The sequence below is a fragment of the Strix aluco genome, chromosome 3, assembly GCF_031877795.1.
Source record: "Strix aluco isolate bStrAlu1 chromosome 3, bStrAlu1.hap1, whole genome shotgun sequence".
Classification (NCBI taxonomy): domain Eukaryota; kingdom Metazoa; phylum Chordata; class Aves; order Strigiformes; family Strigidae; genus Strix; species Strix aluco.
Window position 1 is genome coordinate 111,698,862 of NC_133933.1, and position 18,760 is coordinate 111,717,621.

An 18,760-nucleotide genomic window follows, 5' to 3' on the forward strand; every position below is an offset into this window, starting at 1 on the left:
AGATCAGGTAAAGCATGCTTCAGAGGTGTCTGTTGCTCACCCCTGTCTTGACAGAATCTAAATGGTTGTCCTAGATGTGTATTTCTCCACTGTAAACCTTTGGCAAGATCCATTTCAAGCTGAAGATACCTACGTGTGGATGTCTGCTGGCGTGGTTGATGTCTGTATCCCATTACAATTATGGAAATCTGGTCTCACCTCCAGCTAGAGGAGGATCTGGATGTCCTAATTCTACAGTTTTTGCCTAAGGAAATATCTGACTGAATATTAGTGGGAAATTTGTGTGTAAGTAAATAAACCAAAATCAAAATAGGATTTCTTTTCTACTACTCACAGAGAAAACATTGTTTATAGCAAATACTTGACTATCCTATCGAGTTTACTAGTTACTAGTCCAGTGATGATGTAACTTCAGAAATATATGCCCATCTTGACCTAAACAAATAGAAATTCTGTAACACCTGTATTTATTTGTGTGGTTTATGATGTGAAAACATAATTTTCTACTGTAATAGAACTTTATATCTTAAAGGCAGTGTCTATGAAAGGTACAGGTCTTTTTCTGGCAGTGTGGAAGGAATGTCTCTTCCCGCTTCTTGCTGAAACTGGAAGATGTGTTCAGATACATTTATACATACCTATCTGCTTCTGATACAGCGTCATAAGTTGTACAATTAAAAACAAATAGGACATAATTCAATGGCAATACTCCTTTGTGGAACAGTACATTGAGAATATTATTTTATTTTTTCTTTACATATTAATGTCTACTTCAAAGACCATTTAGACTGTATTTTACAGTTCAGAAGAGGCTTTTTATGTCTAATCCATTTGAAAACAGAAAAGCAGACCAGTTTTCTACTTTCTGTAAACAATGCTCATTTATATGCATTTTATGTATTGAATGGAATAGAGGTTGTTAAGTATCATTATGAAACGTTCATATTCTTAAATTTTTGTTTCTGTGCCTTGCTTTTGCAGACTAAAACTGGTATTGCATTGTTATATGATGAAGTATCCGAAAATGCTTATGACATCCGACTGAAGCTTACAAAAGAGGTATTGACAATTCAAAAACAAGATGTCATCTGTGTTAGTGGAAGTGATCACAGTGCAAATGTAAGTGCTTCTATATCTGTGCTTTTGACTGTGCACTTTAATGTCTTCTGCAGAGATCAGTTTATGGTACTGGAGTGCAAGAGATTTTCTTGAGTATTAGAAATAAGTGTAATGATTAGTTGGGTTTTTTGTGCATATTTACATACTTGTGTATAAAAATGGGGTTTTTTTGGTCAGTGCTATATGTCCTTTACTCTGACGTATGTAACCTTAACAAGAGAGAAAATGTCTATAAATACTGAGGTTACAGCATTCTTCCAACAAATATTGTTAGGCCATTAAATGAAGAGGAAAAAAAAAGTATTTCCTATTGAAAGCTTTTTAAGAGTGAACTGATAAACCAGAGTTTTCTTCATTTGTGTATCAAGTATTGACAGGATGCCTGTTCAAGGGCATAGAGCTGACTGAGACAACCCTTGACAAACACTTATTTCACTTTAATTCTCACTGAGGGACAGATGGGGCTTAATCAGTGCCAGCACATATGTGGTGCTTTTTTTCCCCAAAATTCAGTTATGCTACTTTTTCAAAACATGTGGTGCCCCTAAGCTATGGAGGAATCTTCTGTATTACCATTTAATAATGTCACTGGAAAAACTGGTGGTATTTTGCATAAGCAGCACAGCAGTGATGTCTACGTTATGGACATCCCCAAATAGTGTATTTTATTTTCTCATATAAACAGTGTTCCTCTTAAAAATAAGTGTAGGTATCCCAAATTTTACTGAATAAAATAAATTTCATGAACTGTGCTGGTATTTGCTAGAGTGAACAATTCATGGCAGCCTCCTCAGAGAGGGCCAAGGAGGAGCCTTTCTGTCTGCTTGCTGTATTGCATGTCATGTAAACATACAATCTGTCACTAGGGGACATTAAGTGAGTTTGTGATACTCTGCGAAGAATGAGGAGCCAAAAAAGTATGTAGTGGGTATCTATATATACATATGTATGTCAGAGACAGAGAGTTTGCCTATATATCACAAAATCATGTTTCATTCCTGCCACAGTAAATATTAATATAAATTGTTTAATAGCATACAAAAAATAGTTTGAAATAGCTTTTAGTAGTTAGAAACATTATGTACTGGTTTCAAAACTTGTCCATGGAACTCTGTGGAACATGACATGCACTTAAAGATGTTCATAAAGGTTGCACCACTTGGCAACTAAGTGGGAGGCCACTCAGTGAAGTGAAAGGCATGTCCATCTCGTTGGTTTGCTGAAATAAATATAAGCCTCAGTCAAAAATCATCAGCTTGCATATACTTTCTGCTTCACTGAGAAGCATGAAAACCTGCAGCTTTTAACTACAGACATTGCTGGTAGTGCTGATAAGTTCTGTGCAAATTGTGATTACAACAGTCACAGTAAAATATCATGTGACTGCAATATATGGTGTCTGTGCATGTAAGTATACATGACTGCTCTGGACTCAATGATATCTAAACGCCTTGTGTATAAACTTTGATAGAAAAAGAATTGAAATTCTATCCTATAGTCCCAGATTACTTCTTAATTGAATCAGCACAGGCTGGCTGCATCTGAGAAAATATTGTATTAAATCTATATATTGACCATCACTCTTTGATCACTCAAGAAAGAAAAAAAAGAAAAAAATAACATGTAAAACCAAACAAAAACCAACTCACCTAAAAAGCCAAACACCTTCCCTCCCTCAAACCCCAAACTAAAACAGTACAAAAAAATACTCAAACAACCCACCAGGTCTGCCTCTTCCTTTTAATACCAAGATTCGGGTTGATTTGATTTTGGTGCATTTTACTCCTACGTTTTATGGGTACCCTAAATAGTATTTCCTGGTGGAAGACAGGACAGGACTGCAAGCTCTGATAATACTTGAGGAGCTGGATTTTGAAAGAAATTCTAGAAAAGAAGAGTCCCTGCAGAGGAGGCAGAACTGGGATATGCAGCTACTGTGTACAAAATGAGCTGATACTCCTTGGTTGTATTTCATGACCAGTAATGATTACACAGTGGGTAAGCTTGGAGAGGAGTGACTCCTGGGACTGTGTCAAATGGAGACAGTTTTTCCAGGTTATAGAACTAGTGTTAATGTGTAAAAGTGAGGGAATTTCAAGTATAATTCAGATGCTAATTTAGGTTGAGTTGCAAAGTATTATGTGGCTCTAGGTATGAAATCCATTCAGAAGGGATTTCTCCCACCTCCTATTGTTGATAGATAGTGTGGGCAGTCCTGCCAAGCTGACCTTTCCTGGAAAATATTGTTAATGTTATCTCCTTATTTTCGTTAAGTTTTCTGACTGAAGTCTCTGAAAACTAAATTTTAAGGCTTTGATCTGTTGTTTTTCTGTGTCCCTTGCCTCTCCAAGATATCCCTTTCTGAAAATGTTATCTTCGAGCCTCGTGGACATCTGTTGTCAAACTCTAATGAGAAAAATGGACTAAACTATGGCTTCATGGCAATATTTGCTTTTTCTATACTGTACTTTGAAATAAATAAAAACTGTTGGTGCACTAGCATTTAATATAAAGCACATTCGAGTGTAACATGAAGATGAACACTGTCTTTTTTTTACAGTATATAAATTGCTAGTATATAGGAGCTCAAAACCAGAATGTGAAATCGGGATGAAATAGCTGATGGTTCTCTAGCACTGTTTTTGGTAATTCTGAAGTTTTACAGCTACACAAGATAAATTCCAAAGACATAAACACTTTTCAAGAAAATTTTCACCCCTGTGCTGTGTGATTCAAAATATTAATAGAAAATTGTAACTTGAAAGTCAATTCTGTAGCAGTCATAAACAATCAGATTGTCTCACTGATTTATTCTCCTCTTTCTATACTTTTTCTTTCTCAGGTATTCATAGTTAATCTTTATTTTACACATGGCCAGTCATCAAACTTGTTCTTTTGCAACAAAAATAGAAATAATTCATTTGCCTTCTTTCTTTAGTCACCTCAAACACATAGGAGGAGAAAAATGTTTTTTGGGTAACTTTTCTTCTTAGGTGGGATATATAAATGGAAAAATATTGAAAAGGAAGGTTCTGTGTCTACTTGTGGTAATACTTTTGTTCTTCAGACAGTTTTGTGGGACAGCATTTGTGGGATGCGTTTGCTTCCAGCCTCCCTCTTGCTGACAGGTTCGTTGATCCTGAGGAATGCCGAGGACAGGATTTACAGCTGTGCATAATTAGCTCTGCTAGTCCCATCCAGTTATGAATGCTACAATGAGGACTGGCAAAGACATCAGGGAGGGATTCTAGTGCTACTGCTGTGGGTTGGGCTTTCAGCAATAGAGATTATTCCCAAGGATAAAAGGCTCTCACTATGAAATACCTTTTACTGCCATCATCTAGTTTTGTTCTTGCTTCATATTTAGCCATCTGCCATTCATTTAAGTGCTACTTTTAAGCACTGAGACAGCTACACCTCTGATGAGAAAGTGTAAAGCTGGCTTTCTGTAATTTAATGGCAGTTTAGCCCGTTTCACTAGTTCTTGCTGTATTGGACTTGGATGTAGAGTAATGAGAGAGAAGAGCATGGTTTGTGAAATTCAAGATGTGCATAGAAGAAATAATGTAAAGGCAACTGTTCTTTTCCTTAGTATTGAAATTTTTCACAGTAGACAAGATGGCTTTTTAATTTCTGTAAAAATCCTTTTGGAAGTGGAACCATTGTGGGAAATCTTTTCCATTGTTTTATTACATACTATTACATATATAAAAATAATTCATATATTACTATATATAATATTTATGTATTTTATATTTTTGAGATAAAACATGTGATCTTTCCACTAAGATGTATTTCAGAACTTCAGACTTGGCAAACCCAAGCATTCTAAGCAAGTCTTCATGACTTAGTATTATGTTTGGAATGTTCAGATTCATAGGGAAAAGGAGAATGTATGGGTGCATCAGAATTGGTGCATGCTCATAGAAGCCAAACACAAAGGTATTGACAGAAATGGTGTGTTTTCACTATCTTCTATGTATTTTTAGCAGAAGATTTTTTTTCCCCCAGATTTAAAGTTTAACAATACTCACAGAAATGAATTAAGTGTATGATCGACAGGGAGAGATTCATTTACAGTTAAAGGAGAAAGAGGGAGCCATTCATTTTTATACTTCAAGCTCCATTAAGGTATGATTTCGCTTTAACTTTTTGTCATCCCACATGCTAAAATTAATTTCTTACATACAGTGCCTCACCTTTAATATTCCTTGTTTCTTTCATATATATTGCTATCATCCTTTTCCGGTTGTAAGCCCACAGTTTTATGCCTCTCCTCTTTCCATAAGCATTTTTTTTCTTTTACTTTGTATTATATTTCTGTATTTTTTCTTTCCTGCTAATTCCACTTGCAAAGTAAGAAAAACAAAAGAAATGCATCTGGCTTTTTATCAAAATCAGTCCTTCTCACAGAGCTGAATTATCTCTGACTTAGTCAGTGGTCAGGCAAATAGATTTCTAATGCAAACCCCTGGCACTGGAAGAGGACACCTCAGAGATTTATGTGACTCTAATAAAATTAGAATAACAAAAACCTTTGCATCCTAGGTACCCAATTGTCCAGCTTCACCAGCTGTGTCTTAGCTGGACTTTATCAGAATGAAGCAAGGTGGGTGAATAGAGAAGAAAAATAGCAAGATTAGTTGTTTTGTTTAATCAAAAAATAGAAACGGGGCCTGAAAATACTGTTTAAATCCCTGATGAGACTGCTATGGCTTTTTTTTATAACTCAGATGCTAATAAGGACAGAGAAGGACCTCTAGGGAACGAATCTGCATTAAAGTCTAAAAGTTAATTTTTTTTAATCCAAGGAAATATCTGTCTAGATAACTTCTAATATTACCGTTTGCCCAGTGCCTCTTCTGCCATCGCTGGTAGGGTATTTTAGTCCAACATTATTTTAAAAAAGCTAATAATTAACATTTTCTGTCTTTTTGGAAACATCAAGTGTGTGATTAAAAAAGACTCTTCCTTTTGAAACTAGGATCACTTGTATGGAGAAAATACATTATTTAACCATTTTTTTATTTGTTTTCCGTGCTCTAGAAAGATGACCTAGATATTAGAAGATAGCTATCAAGTAATTCCTTAGGATCTTTATTATGAAAGATCATAAGCTTGTGTTGCTGTCACTTTGAGAACAGTTAAAATTTTGTATCACAAAATAAATAATAAATATTAGTATTCATCAGCATGACAAAAAAACCATTATTATTAAGGATAAAAAAGGTAGCTTAAGTTAAAAGGCTAATAAATGTAGCAGAACAGAAGAATACAAAGGACACTATGGATATCCCTACAAAATAATTGCTCCCTGAGACATGGAAAGAGTCCAGCTGAGAGTAAGCACTCTTACCAACAGGATAGAAGAAAGATGGCACAACATTGGTAGATCAGACACAAATATATGTGTCGTTTATTAAAATGTCAATTAATCTACTACATCTGGAGCCATGACAGACTGTCATGACTGGTAAATTGAAAGTGTATATATTGTGAGAGCTTGTGTAGCAGGAGCAAAATATCTGACTGCAATGGAAGCATGAGCTTTTCCAGTTATGGTACGTGGGATATTGACGGGTCCAACCTCTACTGTTCATCTTTATATTCACACCAGCCAACATGTGTAGTGTTGCTCAAAGTGAATGCAAATGAAATTACTCAAAGAACAGCTGTGTTCTGGCAGGATTTAGCTATAAATCATTGTTATAGGATACCTTTTTAATTGAAAGAAATCAGCTTATTTTTAATGGGAAAAGAAAGAAGTGTAATCATATCTTGACAGAGGGTCCTATAGATGTTATTAGTAACCCTGGGAATCCATATTTGTAGATGATCTGCATAGACTTAATCTGTATTGTCAGTCTGAGAACAGTCTGAGTCCTGAGTCCTCTCATACCACTTGCCAAAGAAAGTTCCTGTCCCACATTAAGCATCTTACGACTCAGTGGAGGAGTTCCTGAGGATTCTTGTGAAGTCATACCAAGACTGAATATGTTTCATTCAGACACATTTAATATGATCACCACACACTGGAGAATAAAATACCACAGGGTTTGTCACAGTCACCTGCTAGAATCAATCATGTAATAATTCAGATTGAAAGGGACCTCTCGAGGTCATCTAATTCAACCCACTGCTCAAAGAGGGGATAGCTTCCAAGTTTGGGCAAGTTGATGAGGGCTTTTTCCATTCACATTTAGAATGTCTCCAAGGATGGAGATGCTACCAGCTCTCTGGGAAGCCTCTTCTAATGCTTAACTGCTTTCACTGTGAAGTTATTTCCTGTTGCTATGCTCAGTTGGAATTTCCTTTGCTGCAAGTTGTGGCTGTTGCCTTTCATCTTTTGTGCATCTGTGAGAACAATCTGGTTCTAGTTTTTGTATAAGCCTCCTTTAGGTTGGCAGGATTTGAAAATAAAATGAGTAACTTTGTTTTGCTCTAAAAAACCCACCCAAAAAAAAAAAAAAAAGAAAAAAACCAATCCTACACCCCCCCCCCAAAATACCAAACCCAAAACCCCCCTTTGATCTACAGTAATGGAAACAGTTATAATAAGATAAACTGATAAAATATGTTATTTTACCATATTTAGTAAGGATTCTCTGCAGCTGTCCCACATCTTCACTAGCATGTGAAGAGATCTGCTTTGTCTTGTCACGACCTGGACTGGAAGCCCAGAGAGTCACAATGGTTCTGTGATCCCCTCAGGTTAAATTACAGAATCACAGAATCGTCTAGGTTGGAAAAGATCTTGAAGATCATCTAGTCCAATTAATCTAACATTGACAGTTCCCAACTACACCATATCCCTAAGCGCTATGTTGACTCTACTCTTAAACACCTCCACGGATGGGGACTCTCACCTCCCTGGGCAGCCCATTCCAACTCCTAACAACCCGTTCTGTAAAGAAATGCTTCCTAATATCCAGTCTAAACCTTCCCTGGCTCAACTTGAGGCCATTCCCTCTTGTCCTATCACTTGTTACTTGGTTAAAGAGACTCATCCCCAGCTCTCTGCAACCTCCTTTCAGGTAGTTGTAGAGGGCGATGAGGTCTCCCCTCAGCCTCCTCTTCTCCAGACTAAACAACCCCAGTTCCCTCAGTCACTCCTCGTACGACATATGCTCCAGACCCTTCACCAGCTTCGTTGCCCTTCTCTGGACACGCTCGAGTAATTCAATGTCCTTTTTGTAGTGAGGGGCCCAAAACTGAACACAGGAATCGAGGTGCGGCCTCACCAGTGCTGAGTACAGGGGTAAGATCCCTTCCCTGTCCCTGCTGGCCACGCTATTTCTGATACAAGCCAGGATGCCATTGGCCTTCTTGGCCACCTGGGCACACTGCTGGATCATGTTCAGCCGGCTGTCAATCAACACCCCCAGGTCCCTCTCTGACTGGCAGCTCTCCAGCCACTCCTCCCCAAGCCTGTAGCGCTGCTGGGGGTTGTTGTGGCCCAAGTGCAGCACCCGGCATTTGGCCTTATTGAAACTCCTACAGTTGGCCTTAGCCCATCGCTCCAGCCTGTCCAGGTCTCTCTGCAGAGCCTCCCTACCCTCGAGCAGATCAACACTCCCACACAACTTGGTGTCATCTGCAAACTTACTGAGGGTGCACTCGATCCCCTCATCTAGATCATCAATAAAGATGTTAAACAGGAGTGACCCCAAAACTGAGCCCTGGGGGACACCACACGTGACCGGCCGCCAGCTGGTTTTAACTCCGTTCACCGCAACTCTTTGGGCCCGGCCATCCAGCCAGATTTTTACCCAGCAAAGCGTGTGCCCATCCAAGCCGCGAGCAGCCAGTTTCGCCAGGAGAATTGTGTGGGAAACGGTGTCAAAGGCCTTACTGAAGTCAAGGTAAACTACATCCACAGCCTTTCCCTCATCCAATAAGCGGGTCGCCCTGTCGTAGAAGGAGATCAGTTTTGTCAAGCAGGACCTGCCTGTCATAAACCCATGCTGACTGGGCCTGATCATCTGGTTGTCCTGCATGTGTTTTATGATGTTACTCAGGATGAGCTGCTCCATCAGCTTCCCGGGCACCAAAGTCAAGCTGACAGGCCTGTAATTTCCTGGATTATCCTTCCGACCCTTCTTATAGATGGGCATCACATTGGCCAATATCCAATCTGTTGGGACCTCCCCTGGTAAATGATGGAAAGCTGCTTATTAAGGTGAAATGACACCAAATGACCGGTTAAGATGTTTTACTTGTGGTAGAAAACAATTTAAACTTGGAACAGGATAATAAGCAATGTCATCTCCTATAAATCAATAAGAAAATAATGGAAAGGAAAAAAAAAAAAAAGAAGAGAAAGAGAGTGAAAAAATCTGGATCACCACCCCTGGATCTAGCGTTGTCTCATGTCCAGTAATCTTGGGTGGTGGGTGTACACACAGAAAACTTTCTGTTGCCTTTTAAATTCATCTTATCAGCTGATTAGCATACTAGACAAAGAGAGGCAGGTATTCCATGAATTCATTTCCACGAGAGACTGGCAGAAGGTAGAGCGTGGCTTCTGCACATGTGATGAGGGGGAATGGGGTACATTAACCCTTTTGTCCAATTGATTCGGTGGTTGTGATCTCCCCCTACCACCTTCACCTTTTCCTCCGTTTTTGTTTCTTGGGCAATTATCCAGTCATTAGCTCCATCTGGTGTCAGTTGTTTATCTTTGTTACCACTCTTTTAGCTCTTCTTCAAGGCTATAGTCGTAAATTAAATTGTAGGCCTTAACCCGAACATACGGTTTTACTAAGTCTACGTCTCCTCCCTTCAAGGCTTATTTAAGGAATTTGATTATACAACTGCAAGAGAGCAGAGCCATACAACCTTAAATACACCCTGTGCTTCCCTAGGCAGATAATTCATTCCTTAGACTAATCACAAAGGCCGCAATTTGTCCTTGAGGTTTTCTGAGTCGATGAATGTTTCAGACATTACTTCCTTCAGTTCCTTACATGTCTTTATACGAAACTCGACAGTGACTGGAATGCCTCAGTCAGTTTTTATAGCTGCATTCTTCCTGTCCTTTTGGGAAAAGGTGAGATTCTGTGCAATGCAAGAAGTTGTTTCAAAACTCTCTTTCTAATTCAAAATAATCTTTTGCTTTCTGTCTACCTGTTCCTTATTACAGCTTTTCTCCGCTTTGTGGAAGTGGAGAATGCGGCATCACGTGGTGCAATGGAGGACGAATTCATGTCTTTTCCTCTCTTTCTTGAGGTTTCTTGACTTATGTTTCCATTGTCTCCATTTTTTGCTCTACTTTGTGCATTACAGTCTTTTTAACCAATGCAACTATTTCTAAGAATATAAAACAGCCTATTAAAAATTATAAAGACTTGGAACTAAAGTTTTTACAGGCACCTTTTGAGTAAAAAACTTTTCCTGAAAATCATACGTGTTATAGCCAACAATATAGCAAATCCTACTTGTAGTAAAGTTCTTTGATTGACACCCCAGCTCCGTTGCAGTTTTACAGAAAAGCTGTTACATTATTTCTCAAGACATGTGTATACTCATGATTTTTAATAAAGGCTGTGGGACATATATAACAATAGCGAGTAAGGAAGTGATCAAAATTCAGTACTTTCTGAATTTTCAGAATTTTCAGTTAAGTATTCTTTGACCTTCGAATGCCATGTACTGGAAGAAGGAATTTCTGTGTCCCAGTTCTAGGTGATGGCACTGCAGTTCATCTGAATTTCTGTATGGTGTCTTTACATATCAGCATAAGGCTACATGGTTCTAGCCTTATCATGTAGATGCCTATATTGTTAGACTCAGTGATTAATCATAATCCAGCACCATCTCTCATTAGGGCTGCTGAATGCACTCTCTCACCTCGGTATGATGCTTCTTTGGAATTCCATCTGGAAATAATTTTGGCCAGAGCAGTCCCTACTGCAGTTTAAAATCTGTATTTCTAGGAAGATAGTCAGACGGAAGATGGTCTGCAACCTGCAACCACTGTGAAGGTGGAAGTGCGCTGCCAATCAGTGAGAAGTGAGGAATGTGTGAACTGAAGTGGAAATCTCTGTACTTGGTGGAATGTTAAACACATGCAGAAAAATTTGCTGAGGAAGCTCTGGGCCTGGAGAGGTGGGGGGTGTGAGCTGAGAAAATCCTCATAGCAGGAACTCCCCATCCTGAGGATAAAACTTCCTGAAGGATTTCACATATCCTTGTTCTTCACCCCATCCTCTTTTGTTCTTTTTGGATACGTAACAACCAGCAGGACATCTGCATTTTATGATACATTTTACGGGGTCTCACATTCTCACAGGATCTGTTTCTTCAATCATTTTTTATCTCATAACTTCCTTGTCGTAGCTTCAAGAGTTGAAGAAAAGGAAGATAAGATATGGCTGGTATGTTAAGTACCTATCTTTATCTTCTTACCCCTTCTGGTATCAGACTGTTTCTTCCCTTGCGTCCATGCAGGACAGGTTGTAGGCCTCTCTTTTAACTCTTCATATTGCACTTTCTTGTTTTGCTTCTTCCTTTCACCTGCATGTTTCCCAAGGGCCTGGGTAGCAAGCTGTATTGTTATTGCCATCATTGCCTAAGACTGGCTTTTATTTTCTGTTGTCAACCTGTCCTGTAGTACCTGTAGTAAATTTGACGTCTTACTTTCAACAAGGAAGCCTTTTGAGACTACTCTTTCCAAGAAACAACAGATAGAACTATAGTGTTGGGAATAAAGTTTATCTAACAAAAAAAAAGGACTCTGAACTACTCTGAACAATGCAGCAATGAATGAGTTCTTTGCTTGCATGTTTAGTCACTTACCTTGCTTAAGGAATAGTCTGTTATCTGTTAAAGTAATAGTCTGTTGTTTGAGCGTGGGGACTAGATGGATTCAGGTACCAAGGCATGTTTGGTCATGGCTATATTTAATGTAGACGAGTGACTTGGCATCCACGTCCTGCAATGCGAGAGATGGAGAGAAGGAGAGAAGCCAGCATAGTGGTTCCCCACATGACCTCCCTGCCCCATGGCAGGGGGACAGGGCAGCCCAGGAGGGCACTGCTAGAGTCAGCACAGTGGTCTTACACTTACTGATTGAGTAGAAGGGAAAAGAATAAAAATAAAGGGTTTTCAATCTTTGTCTTCCAACCTATTCTAGCTGTTGAAAATGGGCCTGTTTCTTAGAAAAGTTTCCACAAAATCTGAAGGAAGATGGGCTCTTTCCAGTGTTCTGTCATTTTCTATCATGTGCTTCAGTTTGATGTTTGGAAATAATACATGCATTCATTAATATTTTCATTTAGACTGGCACAGAAAAGAGAAATATGGTACATACGGCATCTTTTTCCAAATATATCCATTTATATCACTGAGCGTGGAATGCTTCAAGCAGAATCTCCTTCTGAAATCCCTTTAGTACATTGTTCATTAATATATATATAAAAGCATATATATATAAAAATGGTTTTCCTAATGAAAGATCCTTTATTACATGTGTCAGTCCTAGGTGTTAACAAGCTGGTAATAATGATGTAAAGGGTAGACAGTGACAGGTGGATATAAAAACAGTACCAAAAATAAGGAAAACAGTATCAAAAATTGCCTTCTCATGCTGCCCATTAAGCTCCAGTCATGTCATTTTATAGGAATGAATAGCAAGACATAAGAGCCCTTTCCAGAGATAAACTTTTCTGTTGAGTCATGTCTTAAAAGAATCTAGAAAGTTTTATATGTCAAGAGCTATCTCATACCTAAAAGATGAGTATTTGACCATATAATTTCAAAATTAATGATACTTTCAAATGTAATTTAGAGAACTATTAAAACTACCAGATTTTTTTTCAGCTGTTAATAGCTGCTATAAGCAGCATTACCCCTCCTGTTACCAAGCAGTCTATTCTCTTATACAGTTGTTGGCATGCTATTCTTTTGTATGATGTCTGTGTCTTATATGTTTTAAAATTTATATTGTATCTGCTTTTAAATATATTCTTGCATGGCATCATCCTTGGAGTTCTTGAAAGTTTCTGCCTCACCGGTCTTTATTACAATACTGATGACTGAGACGTTTTAAGGCCCTCCTCCCCCCCCACCTTTATGGTTATAAGGCTGTTTCAGTCCAGAGCTCTTCTGGAATAGGCTTTCTCTGAATTTCTAACCCCATTTGGAACTACATATAAGCAAAAGATACAGACTGAATTTAAGAATATATTACTTGCATTGCTTTCGTCTGTGGACTATGGCTATCAACATCTGAAGGTGGGGCAAAATTATTTCTGGTTATTCACATCTTTAACAGCTTCTTCTGCAGTGCGGTTTGCCCCAGTGCACAGAACATGATACTGTTCTGAAATAAAGCCCCTGTCTCTGAGCGATATGCTTTGACGAGATGCAAACCCACTGGTCATGCTGTGGTCCTCCTGCAGAGTAAATGGTATTCCATGAGGGTGATAGTGACAGGGAGGAAAACAGATAGATCACACCTAAATACAGCTTCTAACCCAGAATTTCAATTCTGTCCTTCCATTGTTGCAGCTATGTGAATTTCATCCCTAAAAATTGCTTTTGATTTTCTACCTAGCTAGTGGCTCAGTGCACGTAAATCTTAGTCTTTCACAAAAAGTAGGCTGCTTTCTTAAAAGCAGTTTGTTTGTCTTTGGACATATGCAAGCTTGTCCAGTCAACACCTATATGCTCCAGTGTTTTCATGCATCAGAACAAGACAAAAGTTTTGCTCAGATGTGTGCAGTTAGGCAATGTGAATTTCCTTTCATACTTAAAGCGTTACAAAAGTGAAAATTTTAGTGGCCTTCTCAGGTTTACAATTTGTTGTTCAAAGACAAAATACATTTCCAAAATACATATTCTTCCACCGTAGACTAAGTCCAAATGCGACAACCAGCCTACCCACTCAAAGAACTCCTTGAACATACAAGCAGATTAAACCACCTGTCAAGCACTTAGAGGGTAAATCTGCCTTCTCTTTCCATTGCTGGTATGGTTGACACTGGTCAGTGCATTGTTTCTCAGAACTTAGATGCTAGAGAATATCATGGTCAAATTATTACCCCAATTCTTAAACATAGTGGTAGGTATTACTGAGCGAGTATTGCTTTGAGAAACAGATAATAAAATCTTTGACAATTTGCAAAATAAAAGGTCTCAGAAATACAGGAATATTTCATGTTGGTATCCTGGCCAATTACAGTTTTAATAATTATATTCTGTCTATTTAAATGTATCCTGAAGTTTCATGCAGGGCACTTATTCTTCCTCTAATCTCCTAGAAACAGAAAACAAAACAAGCCTACTGTGTGGTGTGCTATGGAAGGTACGTGATTACTTCTGCTTTGTAGCACAGCTGGACTGAGTGATCAAAATAGTATACGCATTGAATACTTTGGAAGCCTTTAGAATGAAGAGCTTTAATAAACTGTAGATACTATTAAAGAATATCGTTAGCAAAACAAAATGGTAGTTAAAAAGCAAAAAAAGTATTAATTTCAGCTTTCCTGTTCAGATTGATAATTAGTAACACTTTCCTTGCCTATAATGAAATAAAATTACACAGCCATCATACAACCAACTGTGGCTCTGTATTTATTTTTTTTAGGTTTTTTTTTAGGCCTGATACAGATATCTGTCTCACTTTAGCCTCAAACCATAAATAAATTATTCTGAAAAGAAAAAAAATATATATAGCCTGCAGGCAACTAAAAAGTGAAGTTAGTTGTTTATATGTTTGTATGTTTGACTGAGACATAAATACTGGGTTTTCAGCTGCAAATGTGCATGACAATATCATTAATGTCACAAAAAGATAGTGGGTTTTTTCCCACAAATACTGCAATGAAGTTTTGGCAAGAATGTCTGGAGTAGAATTTTCTTTCATAGTTGCTTGCAAAGCTAGTGTGGGTTTCTGTCCAAATTTTGTAGCCATGAAATTTTGTCATTGCATAAAGAGTTCAGAACTGAGTCAGACCTAAAATCTACTGAGCCCATTGTCCTTTTTCCAACAGCAGCTGTTTATGTTTTCATAGAAAAGCTAAACAGGGCAAGCATATGTGATGCTTCTCTTAACACTTTCCCTACCCCAAGTTATTCAGTGCATTCTTGAGCAAAATGCAGCTTTGTATTGGCTCTTAACAGATTTAATTTTGCTATAGTTGTTCAATAGCCCCTTGAACATGTGTACACTTTCAACATCCAGAATTTTTTTCTCACCAGGCTCTAGAATCTACTACATATTGCACAAAGAATCATGTCTTTTTGTTCGTTCTGATCCTAGTTCCTAATAGTATCATTTGATGACTCCTAGTTTTTGTATTAGAAAAGGCTATAAAGACTGATTCCCGTTCACTGTCCTCTTGTGCAGCTTACTGTATTGTAAGAGCCTCTTGCTACCCAGTCTGTTTCTTTTCCGGGATAAAGGGTTATAGATTATTCTGTTATTCCTTGTACAGGAGCAGTTTTGCGCTTCCATCATCCTTATTGGCTTTTTCTGAACCTTTTCTAGCAGTCTCAGGTAAGAACGGACCAAAATGGACTACAACTTTAAAGGTGGGGTGAACTTTGGATTTCTACAGTGGTATAATTATGTTCTTCGTTCTTTTTCTAAGACTTACAAAAATTTGATTTGTCCTTTTGACCACTACTGAACACTGCACTGATGATGTCATGGAACCATCTACTTTAACCCCAAGGTCTTATTCCTTAATAGAAATGCCTGATTCAGAAGCGATCCTAATTCCTTATATAAACAATGTACATGGCAAAAATAATCTCTCTCACTAGCTTTGATCTGCTATTGTATTTTGTGTGGTGTTTTGTTGCCTGGTTACATCTTTTGTAAGTTGTTCTGCAAATACTTTCAGTTCACTTATTCTTCCTTTCTCAGTAAGCAGCAAAGTTAATCTTACTGCTCCTACGTTTTATTTTTTTTTAATTCTTCATGAGTTTTTTAAATAATGCAGATTGTAACATGGGCAACAGTGGAACTTTGTTGGTGGCCTTCCTTCATTGTGAGAACTGTGCATTGAATCCATCCCCTTGTTTTCTGTTTTCCTACTTATTTAATTAGCAATACATCTGTGCAATATAGTTCCTATATTTCCATAACATGCCTTTAAAAAATAGTGGTCTCTTCCAGGATAGTTCAAGTTCATAAAGTGTCTGCCAATTCTGTTCTTTGTTATAGTTTCTCTCACTGTCTGGAGATTTTTTTTTTCCCCTATAGTTTCTTCTAACATGTTTAGTGCAGGCCTTAAGTTTCCTAAGCCTTAACTGGAACCTTTTATAAAAAAATGGTATTTTATTTTCAGTGTTGTAGTCTTCATGTATTAAGGCTTTATTGAGAAATAATCACTCCAGTGCTCCTGCTTTGATTCATCCCTGAGTTCTTTTAGGACTAGGGTGAATGCTACCTGACCCTGATGATTTGCTACTGTTAATTAGTCAATTTGCTTCTAAAGAGGTTTCAAATTCACACAGATCCATACATCCTTTGTGCTACAAAAAATGTTGGAAGTATATCTCTAGTTTCTTTCACAGTAATGAAAAGTGTTCATTTATCTTCCCTTTAGTAGCCTTATTTTCTCTGAGTAGTCTTTATATCTTGATCATAAATTGTCCCTGCGGTTTCTTTGGCAGACCTCCTGCTCCTGATAGATTTGAAGATTTATTATTAATTTTGATTCTTTTTGGCAGTTGTCAGAACTCTTTACTGTTACTGCCTAATTCTGTTTTTCAATTAATTTGCTTATGTTTTTTTTCTTGTCTTCATTTGAATGTGATGTCCATCAGTCTTTACATGTAATAACCTCTCTTAACCTCCTCTTTAGCCATGCAGTTTTCCTTTTTCTCTTAATTAAGCCCTTCTAATGAGTGACATTTATTGGCTCTGTGCTTCCAGTGTGGTAGCCCTAAGTACTCTTCACACTACCTATAAAGTTTTAATTTTCTTAGCTACCCCCTTTATTTTTCCTTTCAACAAGATTCCTCATTTTTGAATAGTTCCCTTCTTGGGATACAGTTGTATAAATGTTGAATGTAAAGTACATAGCAGTTGCTATTACAGAGAACCTTTTCAGCTGTAAAAATTTTAACCAAATCCTTCATGCTATACTCAAGACTAGGGCAAGTATCGAGTCTAATCTTGTGAGCTCCATGAAGCAGTGACTGATAGAGACCTGTTTTTTGTTGACTGCATTATATATCCTTATGTCCATTTTGCTGGAGGTTAAGTGAAGTCTGTTGCCACCATTACATTTCTCATTCCTGTGGCCTCTTCGCATATTTCACTGTTATCATCCTAGCTGAGTGGCCACTAATACAGACCCTTGCTTGCATTTAACTTGGAATCTGTTGTTTTACTTGAGGTAATTGGGTTATTAGTTTTATTTGAGGCTAAGTTCTCTGTAGCACAAGGTATTTATTCTGCTGTTTATCTAGCCTATTTTACCTTTCTTACATACTTTACATCCAAGTATTAGATTCTTCTTCTACCTCTTCAGTGTGTTTATACCTCTGTTTAGTTCAGATTTAGTGCAGTTTTGGTTTTGTTCCTGGTACTGTTTTACATTTCCTGTTCGTATTATTCCCTCCCTGACCTGTCCTTCACTTCAGGATACAGACAAACTCTGTTTATATCCATAATAGAAGCATCATCTATAATTATACTGGTTTCTGTATCTGTCATCTTTTCCAATGGTAGTTTAACTCTTTAGTTACAGCCATCCTGAATTTTAAGTACCAGCAGCTTTGGGTCCTTTATAGTTCAGATTAAGTCTGTAACTCCTGTATAGCCTGCCTTTGTTTCAAAAATGCCCACAATTTCTGATGAAACTGAACCCGTGTTCCTTGAGCCATCTCTTTAGGCAGGCATTAAAACCCTGCCTGTCTCCCCAGACATGCAGGAACTACTGAAAGAGTTGCAGAGAATCTTACTATAGAAGTCCAGGTCTCTAGCTTCTCTTTTTGCTACCTAATTTTCATCCCTAGGACTTACTTCCTGTGATTCCCTATATTTTTGGTACAAATGCAGACCAAACCTCCCTGGTGCTTCTTGGGCTAGGCAGGATTCCTGTGGGATGTGCCACCTTGCACATGTTTGGTCAAACATTTTGGAGTTTTCTCCCTGGAGTCATAAACATATCTGTCTAATTGTTTGGTGGTCATATATGACCATTACAGCTGTCTGGGATCGCTGCTTTAAGGGCATTCTCACATCAAGAAAATGCATTGATGTCATCCATTATGAGAACTACCAATGGAATTACTTCCCACATGATCAACTTATTGCATCCTGCCAGAAGATGTGACTTGTGGGTTCTGCTGTATGATGTTCCTGAAAATCTTCCCAATGAGCTGGATATATATGCCCTCTTCCTCTGGGGAGGGTACTCTGATCTCTGATACTAACACAGTAAACTGGACAACTCTCTTCTTCCATGAATTCTGCCTTCATTTTTTCTATCAGAAAAGATGTAAAGACAGCCCTTTGAAGCTGATTTCTGTGTTCAAGAGATTTTCAGCTTTCTCTTTCTGATGTTGAGCACCAGCAAACAGTAAAGGTCTGCCAAGCATTTCCCAACTAACATATACTCTGGACAGACAGACATTTACTTTTGTCATTGCCTTTGCCTCCTTGCTTTACACTCATGGCTGG

At 38.0% G+C, this 18,760-nt stretch overlaps 1 protein-coding gene across 1 annotated transcript in view; it reads left to right on the forward strand.

Annotated features, from left to right (window-relative positions):
* Positions 1–18,760, forward strand: part of SNTG2 (syntrophin gamma 2) — a 301,458-nt gene that overhangs the window by 121,712 nt on the left and 160,986 nt on the right. Inside the window, exon 2 of the mRNA XM_074820798.1 lies at positions 982–1,119. Within this exon, the coding sequence (XP_074676899.1) occupies positions 982–1,119 (138 nt within the window). The remainder of the gene's footprint in view (positions 1–981; positions 1,120–18,760) is intronic.